This window comes from Euphorbia lathyris, chromosome 1 (assembly GCF_963576675.1).
Source record: "Euphorbia lathyris chromosome 1, ddEupLath1.1, whole genome shotgun sequence".
NCBI classification, from domain to species: domain Eukaryota; kingdom Viridiplantae; phylum Streptophyta; class Magnoliopsida; order Malpighiales; family Euphorbiaceae; genus Euphorbia; species Euphorbia lathyris.
The window spans coordinates 86,795,519-86,818,107 of NC_088910.1; the positions used below are offsets into that span (position 1 = coordinate 86,795,519).

At 35.8% G+C, this 22,589-nt stretch overlaps 1 protein-coding gene across 1 annotated transcript in view; it reads left to right on the plus strand.

Moving 5' to 3' along the window:
* The window catches only part of LOC136205260 (callose synthase 7), a 31,633-nt gene extending 14,657 nt beyond the window's left edge, over window positions 1–16,976 (plus strand). The window contains exons 15-42 of the mRNA XM_065995783.1: window positions 1,112–1,443; window positions 1,545–1,597; window positions 1,749–1,809; window positions 2,545–2,626; window positions 2,717–2,766; window positions 4,185–4,271; window positions 4,452–4,553; window positions 4,764–4,855; window positions 4,947–5,034; window positions 5,126–5,283; window positions 5,752–5,875; window positions 5,984–6,087; window positions 6,189–6,291; window positions 6,388–6,539; window positions 6,914–7,023; window positions 7,102–7,221; window positions 7,309–7,377; window positions 7,482–7,668; window positions 7,763–7,874; window positions 8,286–8,408; window positions 8,485–8,603; window positions 9,488–9,571; window positions 13,846–13,958; window positions 14,067–14,296; window positions 15,292–16,089; window positions 16,166–16,216; window positions 16,302–16,487; window positions 16,571–16,976. Coding sequence (XP_065851855.1) covers window positions 1,112–1,443; window positions 1,545–1,597; window positions 1,749–1,809; window positions 2,545–2,626; window positions 2,717–2,766; window positions 4,185–4,271; window positions 4,452–4,553; window positions 4,764–4,855; window positions 4,947–5,034; window positions 5,126–5,283; window positions 5,752–5,875; window positions 5,984–6,087; window positions 6,189–6,291; window positions 6,388–6,539; window positions 6,914–7,023; window positions 7,102–7,221; window positions 7,309–7,377; window positions 7,482–7,668; window positions 7,763–7,874; window positions 8,286–8,408; window positions 8,485–8,603; window positions 9,488–9,571; window positions 13,846–13,958; window positions 14,067–14,296; window positions 15,292–16,089; window positions 16,166–16,216; window positions 16,302–16,487; window positions 16,571–16,813 — 4,133 coding nt within the window. The 3' untranslated portion in view covers window positions 16,814–16,976. The remainder of the gene's footprint in view (window positions 1–1,111; window positions 1,444–1,544; window positions 1,598–1,748; window positions 1,810–2,544; window positions 2,627–2,716; window positions 2,767–4,184; window positions 4,272–4,451; window positions 4,554–4,763; window positions 4,856–4,946; window positions 5,035–5,125; window positions 5,284–5,751; window positions 5,876–5,983; window positions 6,088–6,188; window positions 6,292–6,387; window positions 6,540–6,913; window positions 7,024–7,101; window positions 7,222–7,308; window positions 7,378–7,481; window positions 7,669–7,762; window positions 7,875–8,285; window positions 8,409–8,484; window positions 8,604–9,487; window positions 9,572–13,845; window positions 13,959–14,066; window positions 14,297–15,291; window positions 16,090–16,165; window positions 16,217–16,301; window positions 16,488–16,570) is intronic.
* Window positions 16,977–22,589: the final 5,613 nt, after the last annotated feature.

The following is a 22,589-nucleotide window of genomic DNA, read 5'->3' on the forward strand; positions in this document are numbered from 1 at the left end:
AGAAACCTCTTCAGCAAGATAGAGAGGCAGATGAGAACATAAAGGGAAGTTAGTTATGAGTAGGCAGGGCAGTGAGCGGTGTGGGGAGGGTTGTCAAAAGGAGGTTTTATAGCGGAGTCTGTCTCAGAAAGGGCAGGGAGAATATTTGCTAGTTTGTTACTACCAGTTGCAGAGATTCTGTTCCAGAGCCGTCTATAACACCTAGGAATAGTTGGCTACTCTGTCAACTGATACATTGAAGCCTTCAAGCTTATTGTAACCAAATTTCTACAAGAATGATAACATTCCCTTTCTACTGGAGCAGAGCCTCTGCAAATAGCAGTAACAAACTAGCAAATGTTCTGCCTGCCCTTTTCTAAGTCAGACTCCCCTATAAAACCTCCTTCTAACAACCGTCTCTCTCCTCCAGCTCACCCTATGTTTACTCATAACTAACTTCCCTTTTTGTTCATATGCCTCTCTATCTCGCTGAAGAGGTGTCTTGAGTCTAGTGTGTACTTTTCAGACCATAGGCCCATTAGTCTTGGCCTGAATCAACTCACTTTCATTCCACACCCCAGATTCTATATAAGCTACTTGTCATGGCCTTAGTTTTTATTTATAATTAGAAGTAAAGGAAATCTTTTCCTCTTTCATTTCTCCAACCTATATACTACTAAAAATTATTGTTTTATGACCATGTGAAAGCTCCACTAAGCTAAAGCATCAAATAAAGAAATCAAATTTTGTTGTTTGGTCAGAAAAGCATAAATAGCTTTGGAGGGGCTGATAGAGACCATTAGCTCAGTCATTCGATGTCCTTTGTGATTTGCTAAAAAGCTCTACCATTTTTGTCTATTGTGTGTCAGATTTATGGTCTCATTGTGTTCAAATAATTTCTTGTGTGGTTATTGCAGTTCTATAGTATTTGTAGTTTTTTAATTAAATTAACTGAATTGGTATGGACATCAACTGAACAAATGAAGGCCTAGTAATTTTATTAAATTTGGTCAAGTTGTCTTTCATATTATATGTAAGTGCAATAGCTTTAGGATGATAGCCGATTATATTTGGTTTTGTTGTCATTTTAGCACATCCTTATTCCCTCTATTCTTTATGACTTGTCTTTCAGCTGCTCTGGATTTAGTTCTTAGTTTTAATGCCTGGAGGAGCTTAAAAGTCACCCAAATACTGAGATACCTTCTGAAGTTTGTAGTAGCCGCTATATGGGCCGTTATTCTGCCAATTGGTTATTCTAGCTCTGTGCAGAATCCTACAGGCCTTGTGAAATTCTTTAACAATTGGGCAAGGGATTGGCAGAACCAGTCATTTTACAATTATGCTATTGCAATTTATATGATGCCTAATGTTTTGGCTGCCATTATGTTTGTGCTTCCACCTTTGCGGAGAAAATTGGAACGTTCGAACTGGCGGATCATCACTTTTTTTATGTGGTGGGCTCAGGCAAGTATATGATGCTCAGCTACCTTCGAACGTAGAAACTACTTCATCTTGTTAATTTCGTTTTGTTTTTGAATTTAACCTAGATGTTTCTTTATGTTCAGCCAAAGTTGTATGTAGGAAGAGGCATGCATGAAGATGTGTTCACACTCTTACGGTAGGAGAACTAGATACAGACACCGTTGGCTGTGATAGTGATTTGAATATATTTTGGCTTTAACTTGCAAGATTCGTGGTGCATATGTGCTATGAAAGCTGAAAGGCATTTTGTCCTTCTTTCACAAATTTATGCATTTTAATATGTTCAGGTATACGCTGTTCTGGATCATGCTGCTGATCAGCAAGATGGCTTTTAGCTACTACGTGGAGGTGGTTGTTCTCCCTACATTTATCTATTTTGGATTCAGTTTCACTTGACACTGAACTATCCTATAAATTCCATATGAATACTAAAATTTATTACACACACACACACATATATATATATGTATTAACAATGAAAAAAAGTCTATCAAAGTTAGTTAGGGTTTGGTGAAGTGAAATTAACGAGGAGTGATTTTCTGATTAAAATTGAAGTTTAATGATCTTACAGGAAGTATTGGTATGTTGGTGACTGTAACAATGTTACCCATCTTCACTATCATGATATCCTTTACGACAAACTTCATTGATTGCTAATCTGAGTTTAGAGTATGTTCATTGCAGCCATACATGCACATACCAAAAAATCTGTGCATATATCAATATAATTTCTTTAATTTAGAAAAAGTTATCAGAATAGGTGTATTCTCCTCCAGATCAGGAAAATGATGGTCTTGTAGTCTTGCTTGTTACGTATAGAGGTAGTACTTCATTAGTTCAGTAGGCTTAAAATTTTGATGGGCGGTATGTCGTCCATAAAGAAATGGAGAACAGTAGAATGATTATGTTGAAGCATCTAATAAAAGAAATCTAATTTGCTGTATTTCTATGAAGAATCTATGGAAACAGAAAGAAAGTTAAATTATTGGAACAGATTGATTGACCAGCTTTAGATATAATTTAGCATCTTTTCGTATGTTCTATAGTTGAATTTACAAGTAGGTTTCTATATATTTTCAACAGATACTGCCTTTGGTTGCTCCGACGAAGACCATTATGGAAATGCGTATTGGTAACTATCAATGGCACGAGTTTTTTCCAAATGGTAATGCTCCACCATTTATATTTTTCTTCCTACTTTCATTCTGTTTTTGGGGCCCTCAACTATACTAATCATGTTTTGAAATTGCTGTAGTTACCCATAATATTGGTGTTGTTATTGCTATATGGGCTCCAATTGTTCTGGTAAATGGACTGCATAACATTTTCTGATATACATACATATATATAATTTTTTTTTTTGGCAAAAACCATTAACAGCCTCTGATCTTATGATTTTGATCCTAAGTTGATTATTCCTACCAAAGTTGGTTTTTATCGAGCCCCTAAATAATCAAACCCTTCTTAATTTGATTGGAGGGAATATAAAAAAAAAAAAAAAGGGCGGCCCGGTCGCATTACGCGTCCCCGCTGAGCGAGGGTCCGGGGAGGGGTCCCACCACAAGGGTGTATTGGAGGGAATATAATATGTAAAAATTTACTAATTCTTAAAAGATGTCAAGATTTTGAAAAGAAATATACAGAAAAAAAATGGAATTAATTGACAATGAGTTGCAAATTGTCATGGAACCAATTGAACTAAAAGCTTAAGCTGATAGTTAAAGGCCTAATTCATATTAATATCCGACACACACCCGCACGTGAATGCTCATTGAGCTTGAAGCACGCACAACATAGACCCATATTACCGTCCTGAAATTTAATCAACAAATGAGGTTGCCAAGAATCGAACCCCTGGTCAAAGATGCTCTCATGTAACCAATTGAACTAAAAGCTCATGGAACCCATTGAACTAAAAGCTTAAGCTGATAGTTTCAGGCCCAATTCAAATAAAGTATGATAAGAATTAAGGGAGATTGAGTAGAACCATTGCATCAGATTTAAGGATTGTTCAGGATTTTATTCAATGTAAAATAAGAGATAATGAAGAGTGACGCCAAAGATTTTCCTACCCATCATAATATTTTGATGGTAGCGGAATCTTCCAACTAGGTGGCTTAGAAAGTTGTATTTTATGAAACCTAGCCATCCTAGATTTCTGCAGCTCGGCTAGAGGGAAATATAAAATTTTGTATTGCTTTTTGTACGAGCAACATGCTCTGGTAGCCATCGGATACATCTTTCAGGCTAGTTTAATGCAGTTCGATGATAAATTACAAAAACTGCTATCTACAATCATCTTCTATTCATTGGTGTCACATGGTTATCCTCTAAATCTAATGTTTAAAACAGGCCTAGGGATCAACTATGAAGAATAGCAGACCAATATTATTGAAAACATGAATCAGTTGTGAACAAGGAAATTTAGCATTTAGCAAGTATGTATTAAGCTTTTGGCATTGAGATTGATTGAAGTTTTAGGGAACAGTTGAACGGATAGTTTAAGAATCTCTCTTCTAGTTCTGTTTTCAATTTGTTGACTTTTACATTTTGAATACTTAATCAGAAGAAAAGCTTCCGAATAAAAGAGTCAAGGGCCCAATAAAATGTGACTTTGGTATGTGCTTCAATAGCAAACAAATGGCAAGTTCATTTGTCTGTTAGTGGTTTTTGCCTTTCTGTAAATTATGCTGTCAGCTATGATAACTCTGCCAGTGTATTAGGTTTATTTTATGGATGCACAAATATGGTATGCCATATTTTCCACTCTTTTTGGTGGTATTCATGGAGCCTTCAGCCACTTGGGTGAGGTAAGGGCTTGTTTCTCATGCAATTATGTATTAACTGTGTTGTTTCTTAATATACTGTGAGTATAGTGTTATGATGATTGAGAATTGTAGTTCTATTTTATAATTGTAATGCACGATATTTAATGTTGACAAATTATGCTTACTTTATGAATAATACAATAAACCTTTTGCATTTTCCAGATACGAACACTTGGGATGTTGCGGTCTAGATTTGCTTCTATCCCTGAAGCATTCAATCGCCTTCTTGTGCCATCAGCAAATGAAGATTATGAAAAGATTCTGGTACTAATTCTGACAGAGCTAGATGCATTTGGTCTATTTCTCTGGAATTTTTCTTATGATGTTGCTTGTTTTTTTTTTTTGCATTTTATTTATTTTTCATAAAGCATGAATTGCCACAATAAATTTTGTTTCCCTTATCTATATTTACATAGCATTCAATTGGAAAACTCTGCAATTTTTCCTAGGCTGAAAAATCAATTTCCTTGGCAGGATGAGTCAACTGATAAGGCAGATATAGCTTTTTCTCGAATGTGGAATGAGTTCATCTATTCTATGAGAATGGAAGATTTGATCAACAATCGGTTAAGATTTTTCTGACTTGAAAAGTGATCCTCTGGCTATTTTGTTACAATTTGTGTTCCTAATTTTTTTTGTTTTCTCAACAATGTTCAGTGAAAGAGACTTGCTACTTGTGCCTATGCCTAATTCTTCAAATGCTGTAACTGTTGATCAGTGGCCTCCGTTTCTGCTTGCTAGCAAGGTCTGAAATGTGACTCATTATTCGGGTTATTATTAATGTCAACACTTTTTTGTGTCTTTGACTTATTTCATTGCTTTGTTTGATATGTTAGATCCCAATAGCTTTGGACATGGCAAAAGATTTCAAGCAGAAGGAAGATGCTGACTTATATAAGAAGATGGATCCTTATATGCATAGTGCGATAACCGAGGCCTATGAGACATTGAGAGACATAATATATGGCCTACTGTTAGATGATGCAGATAGGCAGTAAGCAAAATTCATCTTATAAGCTTGGAAAACTCATTATTAAGCCTTTGAACTATTTAACCTTATCCTATTGACCCCTCAAGCTTTAAAAGTTACATCGAGTTAGAGCCCCAAGTTTGTATTAATCACATTGAACCTTTCAAAGGTTCATCTAAGTTACAGTGAACTATTAAATTTTTGTTTCAAGTCACATTGAGGACTTCTTATGAGGAAAGTTTTCATGCCAAGAAAAATGAAAATTGAGGGCTTAATGTGACTTAAGAAAGGTTCAACATCTTAATAAAGCACATTAGAAGTTTGAGGTCTAATATAGCAAAATCACATAGTATAAGGGCTTCATAACTGGTTTTGCCTAAATCCGTTACACGCTTTGTTATTTGTTATTGTCTTTTTTCTTTAAAGTGCAGTTGTGATTTTCTTTTCAATAATATCTCATTTTTTTTCTGCTTTTCACCTATTCTGCAAAAGAATTGTTAGATATATTTGTTATGAAGTGGACATGAGCATACAACAACACAAATTTTTGGTTCAATTCCGGATGGCTGGTATGCCTTTGCTCAGTGAAAAGTTGGAGAAATTTCTAAAAATCTTGGTACATACTTCTTTTTCCCCTCTCTCTGGTTCTCTTCTTTCTTCCCCTTATTTTCTCTAGCTCTTTGCATTTGCAAGAATCAAGTGCTCACAAGTAATATGTTGACAGCTAGCTGATTATGATGATGAGGATCAGTACAGATCTCAGATAATTAATGTTCTTCAGGATATCATAGAAATTATCACGAAGGATGTCATGACTCATGGCCATGAGTAAGTGCAGAAAAATTTCAAACACATTGGATAAGTGAAATTAATTTCAAATTTTCTTTGTCAAAATGAATTTCAAACCCACGGTTTTCCTGTTGCTATAGAATCCTAGAAAGAGCTCACCCAGATAATCAAGATAGCAAGATAGAGCAGAGGTTTGGAAGGATAGATATCGCCCTTACACAAAACAAATCTTGGAGGGACAAGGTATTCCTACATAATTGTTATGTGAACTTATCATTTAATACGAATATGTCTTCTTTCTACCTTTTTTTTTGAAGTAACATGTGCATGTCTCCCAAGGTTGTCAGGCTTCATTTGCTTGTGACCACAAAGGAATCTGCCATAAATGTACCTTCAAACTTGGAAGCGCGTCGGCGTATCACTTTCTTTGCAAATTCTTTAAATATGAAGTTGCCACCTGCTCCAAAAGTCCGAGACATGCTCTCCTTCAGGTCAATAACCACAAACACATGTTTCTAAAGAGAGGATTCTATATATTGCCGAAATGAGAGGAATTTTTGCTAGATATGCTTTCACTTTCTGACGTAAATAATTTTCTCGACATTAACCATGACTTTCTTATGCAATCATTTCAAAAGCAAAGATATCTTAAATGCATATGTTAAAAGCAAGATTTATTGTGTAGATACTTGTCTAATTTATTGACTTTTATAGATATTTACAAATTACAATTAATACCTACATAGATGACAGAATTATGTTACATGCTTCTTTCACACAAAGATCATCCATTTGTTTGCAAATAAATGGCCATGGATTTTCAATTTTTGTTTCTCTGACATTAATCTTCTGTCATCCTTGTTAGTGTCTTGACTCCATATTACAAAGAAGATGTGCTTTACTCTGATGATGAACTTCATAAAGAAAATGAAGATGGGATATCAATTTTGTTTTACCTCCAGACAATATATCGTGGTGAGTTTATGTCTATTGCAGCATCGTGCTCATTTACAGTGAGTCTAAACTTACCAAAATGCATTAACAACATTCCAGATGAATGGAAGAATTTTGAGGACCGAATATCTGATCCAAAGCTCAATTATTCTAGCAAAGAAAGAGCTGATGCACTTCGACATTGGGCATCCTACAGGGGGCAGACGCTTGCGAGAACAGGTGTGGATAGTTGTGATTAGCAAGCTATCTTCTTTCAGTTTCATTTCTTTTCTGCACCTCACATAAGCTATTTAATGTTTCTACTAGTGAGGGGGATGATGTACTACAGGAGGGCGTTAGAAGTTCAGTACTACCTGGAATTCGCTGGACACAATGGTTGGTGATCTGCTAAATTGCTGCAATATGAATTTCATAATTTGCTCCTATTTACATTTGAGTTGCTTTTGTCTTTGTTAAACTACTTGCTGTTTTATTTCCAGCAAGCCAGATTAAGGAATTTAATGAGCAGGATCAGATTCATCAGAAGGATTTTATTGATCGTGCACAAGCTTTAGCAGATCTGAAGTTCACCTATGTTGTTTCTTGTCAAGTTTATGGAAGTCAGAAAAAATCTACCGATGCTAGGGAAAGAAGTTGTTACAGTAACATTCTAAATCTCATGTTAAAGTAAGTTAAAATCACTCTCGAATGTGCTGTGAGCTTTCACAAATAAATTCTGAAAAAGTCAGTAGTATCTTTAAGTATTTTAATTTTACTGTAGGTATCCATCACTACGTGTTGCTTACATTGATGAAAGAGAGGAGACTGTGAATGGAAATCCTCAAAAGGCTTATTACTCTGTTCTGGTGAAAGGTTGTGATAAATTGGATGAGGTATGGAAACTAATTTCTCTTTCAAGTGGAATCTGTTCGCTGCCTAAGGCATGCTTGGTTGGACGGATGTAAAGAAGGAAGGGAACTCATTTAGAGTCAACACGAGTATTATTATGTTTCCTTCCTGTATCTAGTCATGTTTTCGGACAGAATTTAGTCCTATTTTTCCACCTCTTCCTCTGTACTTCTTTTCCTAGCATTTTGATGGCCAATATCTCAACTTTCTTCAGGCTTAAAAAAGTAAATCAAGTGCCATTTGTTATAGTAGCATTTGCTTTTTTAACGCGTGCAATTTCAATCAAAATTTTACTTATGAGTTTTTCCTGGTAGCTAATTTATACACTTCAAGCTGCTTTTTCTTATGCAAACCCATAAAACATCATCTTAATTGAAGTAAATCTTATACTATAGGAAATATATCGAATCAAGCTCCCAGGTCCTCCTGCTGAGATTGGTGAAGGCAAACCTGAAAATCAAAATCATGCCATCATTTTTACTCGTGGAGAAGCTCTTCAGACAATAGACATGAATCAGGTGCGTTAAAGCCTATGACTATTTTTTTTTCTCTGTAAAATTATTAGCTAATCATTCTGGTTTACTTTGTTTTCAGGACAATTACTTTGAAGAGGCTTTTAAAATGAGAAATGTATTGGAGGAATTTATAAAAGATCGTCGTGGGCCACGAAAACCTACAATCTTAGGCCTGAGGGAGCACATATTTACAGGAAGGTCTGCCTAAACATTATTTTTTATGAGATAGAACTGTTATTTTTTTTAGTTTTGGGTTTTAGCATTGGGTATCGCGAAGTATCTTGCTCAAGCAAGTCATTTCCTTTCAGTCAGTCCAAATCCCATTAGAACTTCAACCATATAATCACAACCTTTTGAAAGCCTACCAAATTACATTACTATCTTTGAAATCAAATAAAGTTCAATGATTTTGGTCCTTTTATTCAGTTATTAGCTTCTGACGTAAGCATTTTCTCAGCTCTTTAATGGTTCCCTTTGTATCCTCTTGATAAAATGTGAAAACCTAAATCCAATCAGTCCCGAACTGAAAACGAAATCAGGCTTTAAAAGTACAGCATCATATTAGGAGCTCAAATGCAAGTAAAATCTAGATTTCCATAAAATTAATTGTTAAAAGCTTATTTCTCCATTTATAAATAAATAAACATCAATAAATATAAGTCCAATTCTAAAATATTCAATTATATGCAAGTAAACCTGCTGTGAAGTATTTGCTCTCTCAGTCCTGAACTGGGAATGAAATCAGGCTTCAAAAGTGTAACATCATAGTCAAATGCAAGTAAATTTTAGATTTTCATAGTATAATTGTAAAAGCGTACTTCTCTATTTAAATATAAATCAACCACAATAAATATAAGTCCAATTCTAAAATTTTCAATAATATGCAAGTAAACCTCCTGTGAAGTATTTGCTCTCAAAAAAATTACTAATTAATGAATGACCAGTTCATACAAAAAAAAAAAAAAAAAACAAAAAAAAGCAAAGCAACTGATATGATTAAATTCCTGTGGTTTGGTGACCAAATAATGCTCTCATTGAAGCAAGTTAATATGCGTCCTTAATAATTTTTTTTTTCATTACAGTGTTTCATCGCTTGCTTGGTTTATGTCCAATCAGGAGACGAGCTTTGTTACTATTGGCCAACGTATTTTGGCCAATCCTTTGAGGTAAACTCGGTAATTAGTAAATGCATGTGCATGGCTTAATGTACATTTGACTTGATTCGTTTTTTAGTTGGATTATTTTAAAACTAGGATCTGGGTATGGTTCCTTTTTCTTTTGCTTCCTTTTATTGTGAATATCAATTGCCAGAACATTTCCTTTTGGAGTCAGTGAAGAAAATGGCATATCACTTTCTAGAGAAAATTGCAAAATGTATACCATCATTAAACTGCTCTTGGACAATTTAGTTCATTTGTAAACAGGTTTAGGTTTCTTATCTAAACTTTAGGGATTTTATTTTATTTAATATTTTAAAGTTATTCAGTTAGTTTTGTTGTTTAGGAGTCTTCCTAAATTAAAATTTTGTGTACTTAGAATCATTGTCTATTTAAGTGTTGGATCATATTCAATAAAATTAATCGTGAGTTTTCAGTCAAATAAGAATCAAGAATCATGGGAGTTTGGATTGTGTCTTATAAATCATTATTGAGTCTCACAAACATGTCCCCTTAAAGAACAAGAAAAACAAAAGAAATCAAGGGGATTTTCCTGTAAATAAACTTGTGATGAGATCCTATTCGTTGGGCCACAACAAATTGGCATCAAAGTGTAAAGATCTCTTTATAGGGTTGTCCATAGAAAATCCTTGATTTCCCTTGTTTTAATTGTTCTTCGAGTAATCTATCTCTGAAATTTAATGGTGATTTATAAGAGATCACCTAACTCCATTTACATTCTATTTACTAAATAGTTTGAAGTTTTTTTTTTTTTTTTTTGAAGAAAAGTTTGAAGTTTGTTAATATAGTGAGAATGGGAAAATTGTATATTCTATAGTATGAATCAATTCCAATATATATATACATGACAGATAATTCTAAACTAGGAAAGAAATAAATCAAATTTAATTTGATCCCTGTAATCAAGGAATCTAATCCCTAGGATCAAGGTAAACTAGCTGTACTATACATATCTGTAACACACCCCTGAAGCTGGAGCATAAATGTTAATCATGACCAGATTGGTACAGATATAGTTGACCCGATTCCCTGGTAATGCTTTGCTATCTAGCTCCGTAATCTAACATGTGGAGATGTGATTGTACCATCATCTAGCTTTTCCCAAGTAAAATGACAGTCAATTTCTACGTCTTGGTTTTATCGATTGTTGGCAATATAAATAGTCATACCATAACTTCATTAGTTTCGTTTGAGCAAACCCAATCTCACCAAGTAAATAAATCAAATTTAATTTAATCCCTATGATCAAGGTAAACCGGCTATACAAAGCTGTAATAAAATTCAAGTCTAAGAAAGGTATCATTCAACTTATTTGAAATATTAAATATTTGGTGCCTATGATTGTTGATAATTTAATTATTTAAGTAAACGAAATACAATTTTAATCTATCAGTAAAAGATAATTGGTCATTTCCCTTCTGACCAAGTCTCTGTGTCTGTGATGTACATTGGTTGAAAATTTCCACGAGATAGCCTCTGTACTCCAGCATTTTTTGTATTAAGTAGCTCCTGAGAACACAAACTGAATTTTTTCTTCACAAGCACATCAGTCTTGTCATTGCTTTGAGAAGTGGTGCTTGAGTCGAGTATTTGTACCAATTTCTTATTTATTGAATAAAAGCCTTGATGGAAATTTTTCTTTTTACAAAATTTCATTGGATGTATTCTCATTAACATTTCAAATTTCACTCTTAGGCAAATAGTGGTGCTGTCCTTAGAATTTTTCACTGTCCAAAAAACCAGAAAGTCCAACCCTTTATAGTATACTAAGAATATATTTGAGCAGAATATATCAATTTCGTTTCTTTTGGAATCTGGATTTTGATGACTGATATTATTTTCTGGGTGGATAATTTCTTCTCGTTGGGGTTGGAATCAGCCATATCACTTAGTAGACAACGTCTCACATCTGTGTTGTTTTGTATTCCTGTACTGTAATTCAAACGACCAACCTTTTACTTTAGCATTACCACAGGTTTTAATGAAATTGTAGGATTTGCACATAGGTTTTAGCCCACTCAACCTCATTGATTGGGGTATTTGTGTTACAAAACAAGTAACAATTCAATCAACTTAAGATGAAATTATAAGCATACACTCCAAGTATATGAAGCCTTTTTGGGAACTATGGAGTGGTTTTCAATCTTCATATTGTAGGCTTTATGGTCTGTTTATTTAAGTAAAGCTGTTAATCTATTTTAAAAGGAGTACCTTTTAAAAACAATTCTAGCCATACTCAACTGGAAGAGCAATTTGGATGTATGCAGAAGTCTGCTTATCTTAAATTTTCATACCTGTCTTTATTAGTTTAGGAAGACCTAAATTCCTTTTCAGTCCTTTTCTGTATCTTTTAATATTATTTTATGGATATAAAAAATGGGGTTTAATGCTTCTACGGAATTTTCAGTGAATCAATAATAGATCCAACAAAAATGCTATTTTGGATTATTTGGTGCGATGTTGAATCTTAGGTATCCTTAATTATAGTAAAAACTATTTTGGAAAACATGTCAGTTTAAAAACTTTTGAATTGGGTGTTAAATGGTACTTCTAACATGATATAGATCCTCCTAGGCCAAAAGGTTTGAAGTAGGAGTCCATTCAACCTCATTTATTGATTTTTCTTTCAGCCACTGTTGTTAAAACGTTAAGCGCCTTGAATCACCCGAGGCGCTTGCCTGAAGTGAGACTATACTTAATAGAAGTGACAAAATTAAACATTATAGTTCACAAATTAGATTATTAGTTAAATTAGATAATAGGTCATCATTGTATAGATAGTGGATGTACACATGGGATGATGTCATCCCTTCTCTAACATGCGGGAGTCCATTTTTTAATGTGCATGATGGTCTAACGGTGACTGGGAACATGTGCCCTGTTAGACTGGTCTATAGTTGGAGATGGTTTGGCCCATGAGGGGTAGGGCAGTCTATATCTACAGCTGAGGGGTAGTGATATCTGTCCAATTGGTGTAGCATCGAGCTCAGAAACTATGCCCTCGCAAAAGACCGAATTGGCCTGCCTTGTAGACGTGCACCGTGGTTTAAAAAGCTATTCCACAATCCTCCAAGTTTTTACATGTGCCAAGACACTCTAAACCAGTATTCTCTACTATAAATAAGTTTTCTTGTTCAACTCAAACAATCATAAATCCTTGACCAACCCAATTCCATTTCATCAACAATCAGTGATTGATTCTTATTCGCCTTTTCTGGTCTGCATGCAATCTCTGCTCTTCTGTTTCTTATTTCTAAAGAACAAGCGTTTGCTTCACTTAAACGGCTATCAATTTTGATTTCTTCCAACTATTTCTCTCTTAACTTTGTAAATCCCCTTCAATTTGTTGTATTTCGTATTTAAAACTTTCACAAACTTCTAGAAATTGATACAATTCCAATTTGTTCTAGGAGTTTTTTTTTTTTTTTTTTTTTTTTTTACGCTTTGCTTAGGCGTTCGCTTAGGAGCGAGCCTTGGCGCAACGGTAAAACGTTGTTGTCGTGTGACCAGAGGTCACGGGTTCGAGTCTTAGGAGCGGCCTCTTGCCAATTAAATTGGCAAGGGAAGGCTTGCCCCCAATACACCCTTGTGGTGGGACCCCTCCCCGGACCCTCGCTCAGCGGGGACGCGTAATGCGACCGGGCCGCCCCTTAGGCGTTCGCTTAGGTGGCACCTCCTTGAAGGAGCCTCGCCGAGGGGCTTGCAGGGCGCTTCAGCCTTGCCCAATAGCCCAGGCGAGCTCCTGAAGGTTTCTAACAGCCCTGATTTAAGAGCTTCAAGCTCAAGAGAGGCATTCACATGCGGAAGGGTGTGTTGGAGATAAGCTTTCAGATCTTGACAAGTATATACTTATAGGTTGGTGCCTAGGAACTTCCTGGTGTCATGCTAAGGATTTTGCCTTCATACACGTGTATTCTTCCCGTGGACATAAAATTGTCTGCAAAGTAAATAAAATTGTATGAATGATAATAAGAACTAGAATTCGGTGTTCAGCTTCTGCTTTACACTTGCAATATAATAGTTAATGAGTAGGGAAAGAAAAAACCCCAAGACAGGTACTCTGGTAAACAATTTTGTTTTTATATACATTGGACACTTCGCTGAGTTGGACAGTCATCTGCGATTATCCTGTCAAATGAATCCAACTACAACATGTATTATTGCTTCTTACTTTCCAACTATAATGTAGAACCTTCACATAACCAGGAATACTTTTCTTCTTTGTTTAAGAATCTATTAAAATTTTCCTTCTGACTGTACAGGGTCCGATTCCATTATGGTCATCCTGATATATTTGATAGGATCTTCCACATAACAAGGGGTGGCATCAGCAAAGCTTCGAAAATAATAAACTTGAGTGAGGACATATTTTCCGGTATGTTTAAGCTCACCCGATGATTACTGGCTTTACCGGTATACTGTGAAGGTTAAACATGTCAATCTCTTCAGGGTATAATTTAACTCTGCATGTCAATCTCTTCAGGGTATAATTCAACTCTTCGTGGGGGTTTCATAACGCATCATGAATACATACAAGTAGGCAAGGGGCGTGATGTGGGAATGAATCAGATATCATCTTTTGAAGCAAAGGTTGCAAATGGAAATGGAGAACAGACACTCAGCCGTGATGTTTATAGACTTGGACGCCGGTTTGACTTCTACAGAATGCTGTCATTCTACTTCACAACAGTTGGTTTCTACTTTAGTAGCATGGTAAATTGAATTTTTTTCCATTGTTCTTAACTAGTCCCTTATTTAGTTAGTTTGACTTCTACATAATGCTGTCATTCTACTTGACAACAGTTGGTTTATACTTTAGTAGCATGGTACATTGAATTTTTTTCCCTTGTTTCTTAACTAGTCCCTTATTTAGTTAGTTTGAGGTGTCTAAGATAATAATAAAAGCTATTCTTGGACCTTATCTATTAGCCTAATCTTTTAGGTCAATTGGTTTGTTAACGTAGTATCAAAGCCTCTTAAACCTAAGGTTGATGGAGTGGGCCTGTAATGTACACCATTTAAGGTCAACGCACATTTGCATGCAGGGTGTGTCAAAGATAATAATAGCTTAAGCTTTTAGGTTAATTGGTTTCTTGACATGAGGTATATTTTATGGAAATCTTTAATTTCGTGGAAGTCTAGATATTTTATTTTATCAGTTCGGAGAATTGAGAGAGTGGGAATAACATTGATGTATAGTAGCTTGCGTTCGAGGATGGTAGTTGTGTAGTTTTAACTTTTTCGCAGCAGTTTTTAAAGATGACAACCTGATTCCCTCCAAATTATCCTCTTTTTCTTTTTCCTTTTTTTCCTCCCTTGTTTTTTTACGCCTCAAAGAGAAATTTGGGAATTGCAGTTATCTGGTGCAAATAAATGCCAAGGTAATTATTAAGGATCGCGTACGACTGGACCTAGTTTGGAATTGGACTAGATTATTTTATTCATCCTAATAGTTGGTAAAGCCATTTTCCTTCCACTAAAGTCAAGATTGTAATTTGTATTAACTGTTGAATAAATTTGAAGTTGTTGCTTTGTTCGATTTCAAGCTTAGGCTTAGATCCTGCATTACGGTTGTGTGCTATTAAAAATTATCTGGCCTTATATATATATATATATATCTCATATGCATGTTTTCCAATAAATCCTGCTTTAACTCCATGAAGTGATGACTATAATTTCACTAAATTTGTAATTTTTTTTCATTACAGCTAACTGTGCTCACTGTATACGTGTTCTTATATGGGCGTCTATACATGGTAATGAGTGGACTAGAGCACGCGATTTTGACGAACCCAATCATACGTCAAAGCAAGGCGCTTGAAGAGGCCCTAGCTACTCAGTCCGTCTTCCAGTTGGGCTTATTGTTAGTGCTACCCATGGTTATGGAAATAGGTTTGGAGAAAGGGTTTCGTACTGCTTTGGGTGATTTCATCATTATGCAGTTGCAGTTGGCCTCAGTATTCTTCACTTTTCAGCTTGGAACAAAGGCCCATTACTTTGGGAGAACAATTTTGCATGGTGGTTCAAAATACCGAGCTACTGGTCGTGGGTTTGTTGTTTTTCATATGAAGTTTGCGGAAAACTACAGGACGTACTCACGAAGTCACTTTGTAAAGGGACTGGAGCTGATTATACTTTTGGTGATATATGAAGTATATGGGGAATCATATAGAAGTTCAAGTCTTTATTTGTTCGTGACATTCTCAATGTGGTTTCTGGTAGTATCTTGGTTGTTTGCTCCATTTGTTTTCAACCCTTCTGGTTTTGACTGGCAAAAAACAGTGGATGATTGGACAGATTGGAAAAGGTGGATGGGGAATCGTGGTGGTATCGGAATCCCTACTAATATGAGTTGGGAATCTTGGTGGGATGGAGAACAAGAGCATCTTAAACACACGAATATAAGGGGCCGAATACTAGAGATAATCCTTGCTTTTCGTTTCTTTATATATCAATATGGTATCGTCTACCACCTTGACATATTCCACAGCAACAAAAGCATACTGGTATGAATATATATGATCTATCTGTGACCAACTTAACTTTCATATTTTTGAACAATATTTGTTTTGCCTTTTGTAGGTTTATGGGCTTTCTTGGGCAGTTCTGATAAGTGCTCTTCTGGTATTAAAGGTACGTATATTTGGATGTGTTTTTTGGTTCCAAGGTGAATGAATATTGATACTTAATAATTGTTTATTTTGGTGGGTGGTATTAGATGGTATCAATGGGCAGAAGAAAATTTGGTTTAGATTTCCAGCTGATGTTCAGAATGCTAAAGGCCCTTCTGTTCCTTGGGTTCATGTCAGTGATGACAGTGTTGTTTGTGGTTTGGGGACTCACAATATCGGACTTGTTTGCATCCCTGCTTGCCTTCATGCCAACAGGCTGGGCCATTCTTCTGGTAACTTCAAACTTCAAATTTCAAACTTGTACTTGTTTTTTCCTGATCAAAATCCACTTATTTTTGGATTTGGGTTGTGTCAGATTGGGCAAGCTTGCAGGCCTCTGTTCAAGAAGATAGGATTATGGGATTCAATAAAGGAGTTAGCAAGAGGATACGAGTATATAATGGGAATATTACTATTCATGCCCATAGCCATACTTTCATGGTTTCCTTTTGTTTCTGAGTTCCAAACTCGTTTGCTCTTCAATCAAGCCTTTAGTAGAGGTCTTCAGATTTCTATGATTCTTGCTGGAAAGAGAGATGGTGGCGATGCTGCTAAATAGGACAACACTTTCAATCATTGCCTTCTATAATTGAAATTTTTCAATGTAAAAAAGTAAAATGTCAATTATTAGTTTCTTTCCAGATTTATTTATTTATATATTGTATCGATTTTTAACAATGTCATGTACAAAAATACGAGTAGGTTTTAATTATTTTTCATAATCGTGGGTCACGACATATTTTTTTACTAGTTTTTCAGTTTTAATTTAATGGAGTAGTGAGAAACCTAATGAGACTTTGTATGAATGGCAAGTATTATGAGGTGTAAAAAGGCAAAAATTTCTTAAATGGAAGCAAAACAAATAAAATCATTAGTGTAATTTTTGAGGGTAAATTACAAATCTAGCTCAACTAAAGGAGTTCATTTATATATCTAACACATTTTGCTTCCATCTCACTAAATTAGACATTTTCATCCATTTTGGACAAAATTATCCTTAGTTCTATTCGATCGATCCATCTGCTCTTTCTCCCACTTCTTCTTCTGCTTCATTCTATTAGATCGGTTCATCTTCTTCAATTTATGATACTAGTCGTTAGCGATTTTTGAGATTATTGAAGTATTATATGCAATTTCCCGTAGAAATGGTATGTATTTAGTTTATACGTTTGCTTTTCTCGTTGGTCTTGCCTCTTTATTCCTCTGTAACGGTGTTGTTTCAGTTTCCTCCATTATTGTCGCATTTGTGATGAAATTTGTCGCATTTCGTCATAAATGTGCCAACTCTTGTCGCAGATGTGACAATTTTTATCGCATTTGTGATGAATTCATCACAAATGTGACATCGCAGCAGTTCAATTGTTAGATTTTTTTCTCATTTTTTTGAGTTTTCCATCCTAATCCTCTTCCGTAGACATTAATTTTTCAAAGGTTGAACGAAACATAATCTATTCTCTCTATAAACCACCGTCTTTTCACCAGGTTGGGATGGCGAAGAAGACGTTGAGAATCTGAGGAAGAAAGTGAATTGAAATAAGGGTATTTTTGTCCAAAATGGATGAAAGTGTCTAATTTAGTGAGATGAAAACAAAGTGGGTCAAATATGTTAATGGATCTCTTCAAATAGGCTAAATTAGTAATTAGCCCAATTTTTGAAAAGCATTCTTACAGAAAAAATAGAATGGTATCCAACCTATAACCCATTTCATAGTTTCGTATACGATTTTCATTTTTTCACATAAAAGTATCTGAATATTCTAATGGCCTCCCATTATAGTATCTATACATGTTCACGAGTTGGGATGGATTCAGATTGTACCTAATCAGATTTTTATGCTTTATCCAAGTCCAGATAACCTTACATAATATTTAGGTCTAGGTTAAAGATAAGAAAATGGATTCCCAAACTCAGCCCAATTTGCTTAACTAAAATATATTTATATTAAAAAATAATTAAAATTAAAATTAAAATATAAATATAAACAATAAAAATACACCAAATTAAAATTTTACGGGGACCGGAATACCAGATTCTTCCACCTCTCCACTATCATTAGAAGACAGAGGAATAGGATCGATGCTATCAAGGATACTAATGGTAGTTGGGTTTTTGAGGAGGAGGACATTCGGCGCCTTGCTCTTGACTTCTACCAAGATCTGTTCAGAGAAGAAGAGGTGTTCTTGGAGAGTGCCTTCTCTGAGACGTCCTTTCCTCAGTTAGGGGAGGATGCTATTAGGGAAGCTTTCCATCCAATTGATCTCAAGGAAATTGATTTGGCCTTTGCCAGTATTGGTTCCACTAAGGCTCCTGGGATTGATGGCATCCCTGCTAGTTTCTTTCATAAGCACTGGGATACTGTAAAAGAGGGGATTTACAGTTTTGTGTTAGGAATTTTTGCTGGTTCTAATGATATTAGGTTGGTTAATAAAACCCTCATTGTTCTGATTCCTAAGGTTGATAAGCCCTCCTCCTTCCTTCAGATGAGACCTATCAGCCTCTGTAATGTTTTGTATAAAGCTATTACCAAGATTGTGGCGAACCGGATCCGGATGATCCTGCCAGACATTATCAGCCAGAACCAAGGGAGCTTTGTTCCTGGCAGACAAATGATGGATAACGTTGTGATTGCCCAGGAGGTTGTCCATTCTATGAAGATTAAGAAAGGGAAGAGAGGGATTGTGGCTCTTAAACTAGATCTGGAGAAAGCCTACGATAGGCTTAACTGGAACTTTCTTCTGGATAGTTTAGCCAAAGCTGGTATCCCGGAGAGCTGGAGGAATTTGATTGAGAAGTGTATCTCCTCCCCTGTTTTCCAGGTTATGATTAATGGGGACATGTCTAAAGAGTTCTCTCCCTCCAGGGGTATTCGACAAGGGGATCCTATGAGCCCTTTCATGTTTGTCATTGCCATGGAAAGACTCTCTCACCTGATTCAAGAAGCAGTTAACAAGGGGAGTCTCCACCCTGTCTCCATCAATAGACATTGCCCTCCTATTACTCATTTGTTCTTTGCTGATGATGTGATGCTTTTTGTGGAGGGGAGTGTGGAGCAAATTAAGATTGTGATGGATATCCTCAAGTGCTTTTGTGAAGCCTCTGGCCAGAAGATTAACATTCAAAAGTCCCGTATGCTTTGTTCTAATAACATGGATAACGGCTTGTGCAGAAGACTTAGTGAAGTCTCTAGCATCCCCCTGACCCAATCTTTGGGTAAGTATCTCGGGGTTCCTCTTCATAGTGAGAGGGTCTCTAAAGCCTCTTTTAAAGACATTTTGGATAAAACTAACGGTTTGTGCGCTAGCTGGAAAGCTAATTCTCTTTCCCTTGCTGGTCGCCTTACCCTTATCCAATCTGTCAACTGCGCAGCCCCTAACCACATCATGCAAGCTTGTAAACTTCCTGAGCCGATTCTTAACGACCTTGATAAGATTAACCGGCGGTTCTTGTGGGGAGAGTCAGGTGAGGGAAAAAAGGTCCACCTGGTTCCTTGGAAAGAGGCCTGCCAGCCTAAAAACAGGGGGGGCTTGGTATAAGGCATGCGAAGGATAATAATAAAGTCCTCTTAATGAAGCTCCTTTGGAGGATGTGGCAATTCCCTTCCTCTCTTTGGGTCCGTCTTCTGTACGGCAAATATCGGAAAGACAAAATCTTCGGTGGTCCGAAGGAGAGGGTTGTCACCTGCTCCTTCCTTTGGAAAGGGCTTAGTGAAGTTTTTGCTGAGTTCTGTACGGGGATTGGGCTGGAGGTGGGCAATGGTAGATCCATTAGCTTCTGGGAGGACACCTGGATTGGTGATAAACCCCTTATTGATGTGTGTAGATCCCCTCCGCCTAGTAATATCCGTCACTAGAAGGTTGCTGATGTGGTGGATTCGGAGGGTGACTGGATCTGGTCTAAGTTTGACTCTTTCCTTAGTCTGGAAACCCTCCTGAAAATTAGAGGAGTTAAGGTCAGCAACCTCGAGGAGGATAAAGACAAACATTGTTGGGCTTTGTCTAATAATGGCATCTATTCTTGTAAATCGGCCTATGAAGCCTTTTCCTCTAGTAGGGAGTATCCTCCTTTGGAGATTTGGAAGACTATTTGGGCCCTTAAAATCCCTTATCGAATTAGGAGTTTTTTGTGGTTAGGGGTTAAAGACAGGCTGCTCACCAATGTGGATAGGCAGAGGAGGCACTTGACTGAATCAGGAACCTGTAGTAGATGCAGGGGTCATACGGAGACACTTTGCCATGCTCTGAGGGATTGCCCTAATAGTCAGAAGATTTGGGAGGGGGTTCTTCCTGCCCATACCCTTCCTCCCTTCATGGCTCATTCTGCAATTGACTGGTTCTCTGAGGGCGCTAAGGGGAAGTTATTGGCCAATATGGAGCACGGCGACATTTTCTTTGCTCTTATCTGTCACCATATTTGGAAATGGAGGAATGATGAGTTATTTGCTAAGAAAACTACCTTTATTCCTGATTTATTAAACTTCTTTTCCAAAAAACTTTCGGTTATTTTGCAAAGTTCTAAAGGGGAGCCCCTGGGTAATCCCTCCCCGGCTAAGGTGGTCCACTTGGTTGGTTGGAGTAAGCCTATTGAAGGGGTAGTGAAGTTGAATACGGATGGCTCCTGCCTTAGCAATGGCAGAATTGCTGCTGGAGGAGTTCTTCGGGATGCTGGTGGAGCTTGGCTGGCTGGGTTTACCCATAACTTGGGATTGGGCTCGACCTTTTCTGCAGAGCTCTGGGGGATTCTGTCAGGTATTAAGCTTGCCATTCGCATGGGAATTAAGAAGCTGGTGGTGGAATCTGACAATTTTGAGGCTATCAATAGGATTTCTGCTTCCCAAGTTTCTTATCTCTCTTGCCAGAACCTTATCAAAGCCATTTTGAGGCTTCGTCCTGCTTTTGAGGTTATTAGGTTCTCCCATATTTTTAGGGAGCAAAACCGTGTGGCGGATTGCTTGGCTGCGACTGGGCATGGGGGGATGTTAGGTGTTTCTACCCTTTCTATTCCTCCTTCTTCTATTTTGTCCCTTCTGCTTGAGGATAGGGTTGGGGTCAGCCACCCTAGGCTGATCCCGGGTTAGGCTTTCGTTTTGTTTGTTTGTTTTTTTTTCCTTGTCCTACCAAAAAAAAAATTTTAGTTAATAATTTAATAAAACTCAATAAAAATAATTTTATATAACTAAAAAATATTTAACAAAGATGCCTTCTATGGTTACTTTGTTTTTGACAAAATACAATTACTTGGTGTGTTTTCACCATTGGATGATGGATTAAAAAATTAATCCAATGGTGAAAACACACAAAGTAAGGCTTACTTTGTTAAAAACAAAGTAACCATAGCCTTAAAATAATAAAAATTAAATAAAGATAATAAATACATATATAAAATGCATATAATACAAGGGTGGGTTGTGCTAGGATGGGCTCGAACTATTGAGACAAATTTCAAATTGTTTTCATATCAGAATGAAGCTACATAAACTAGAGATAAAAGTATTTTCAAATTTGATCGCTATATATGTACATAAACTCGAGATAAAAGCATTTTCAAATCTGATCTCTCTATGAAAACTCCAATCTCTCCAATATGACAACAATCTATAAGAACTGGTGTTTTAATTACAAATATAGAGATTCAACAAAATTTGAAAACAACAAATCCAGCTTGAAAAGCTCACCGAACAGAAACTCGGAAATAATAGAACAACATCATTGTGATTCTCATTCAGTTAAAAATAAATAAAAATCCTTTAAAAATATGACAAGGCATTTTAAAACAATTAAAAATAAAAAACTACAACAATCAAATAAATAAATAAAACAACAAAAATATCATATTTCATGCACTTTCATTCAATTTCAATATCATATCAAATCAATATAAATTCGACAAAATCCAATAAAAGTGGATGGAATCGGTTTTAAATCAATTTCAAACCATTGATTAATAAAACAAAAAAAAATAATGTCTAATACACTTTAAAAAAACTTCGGAAACGTAATAAAACAAAACAAAAAAACTCACAAATTCATCTCTTCTCAAAATAAATTTAAAGTGGAAGAAATTAATTGCATTTAAATAAAATAAATTAAAAAGAAAAATCAAAATGATTCAAAACACAATAAAACATTAACAAACATGCATTAAAAAGCTTAATATGCATACAAAAAGGTTAAAGTGCATAACTTTCAAAACATTTATAAACACCTACTACAAAAACATTATGAACAATATCTACAAAGTACACTTAAGAGAAAATAACAACAATAGAATGTTTCATAAATAATAACACTGTAAGCACGATTTTAAATACAATTACAAATAAAATATTTTAAATACA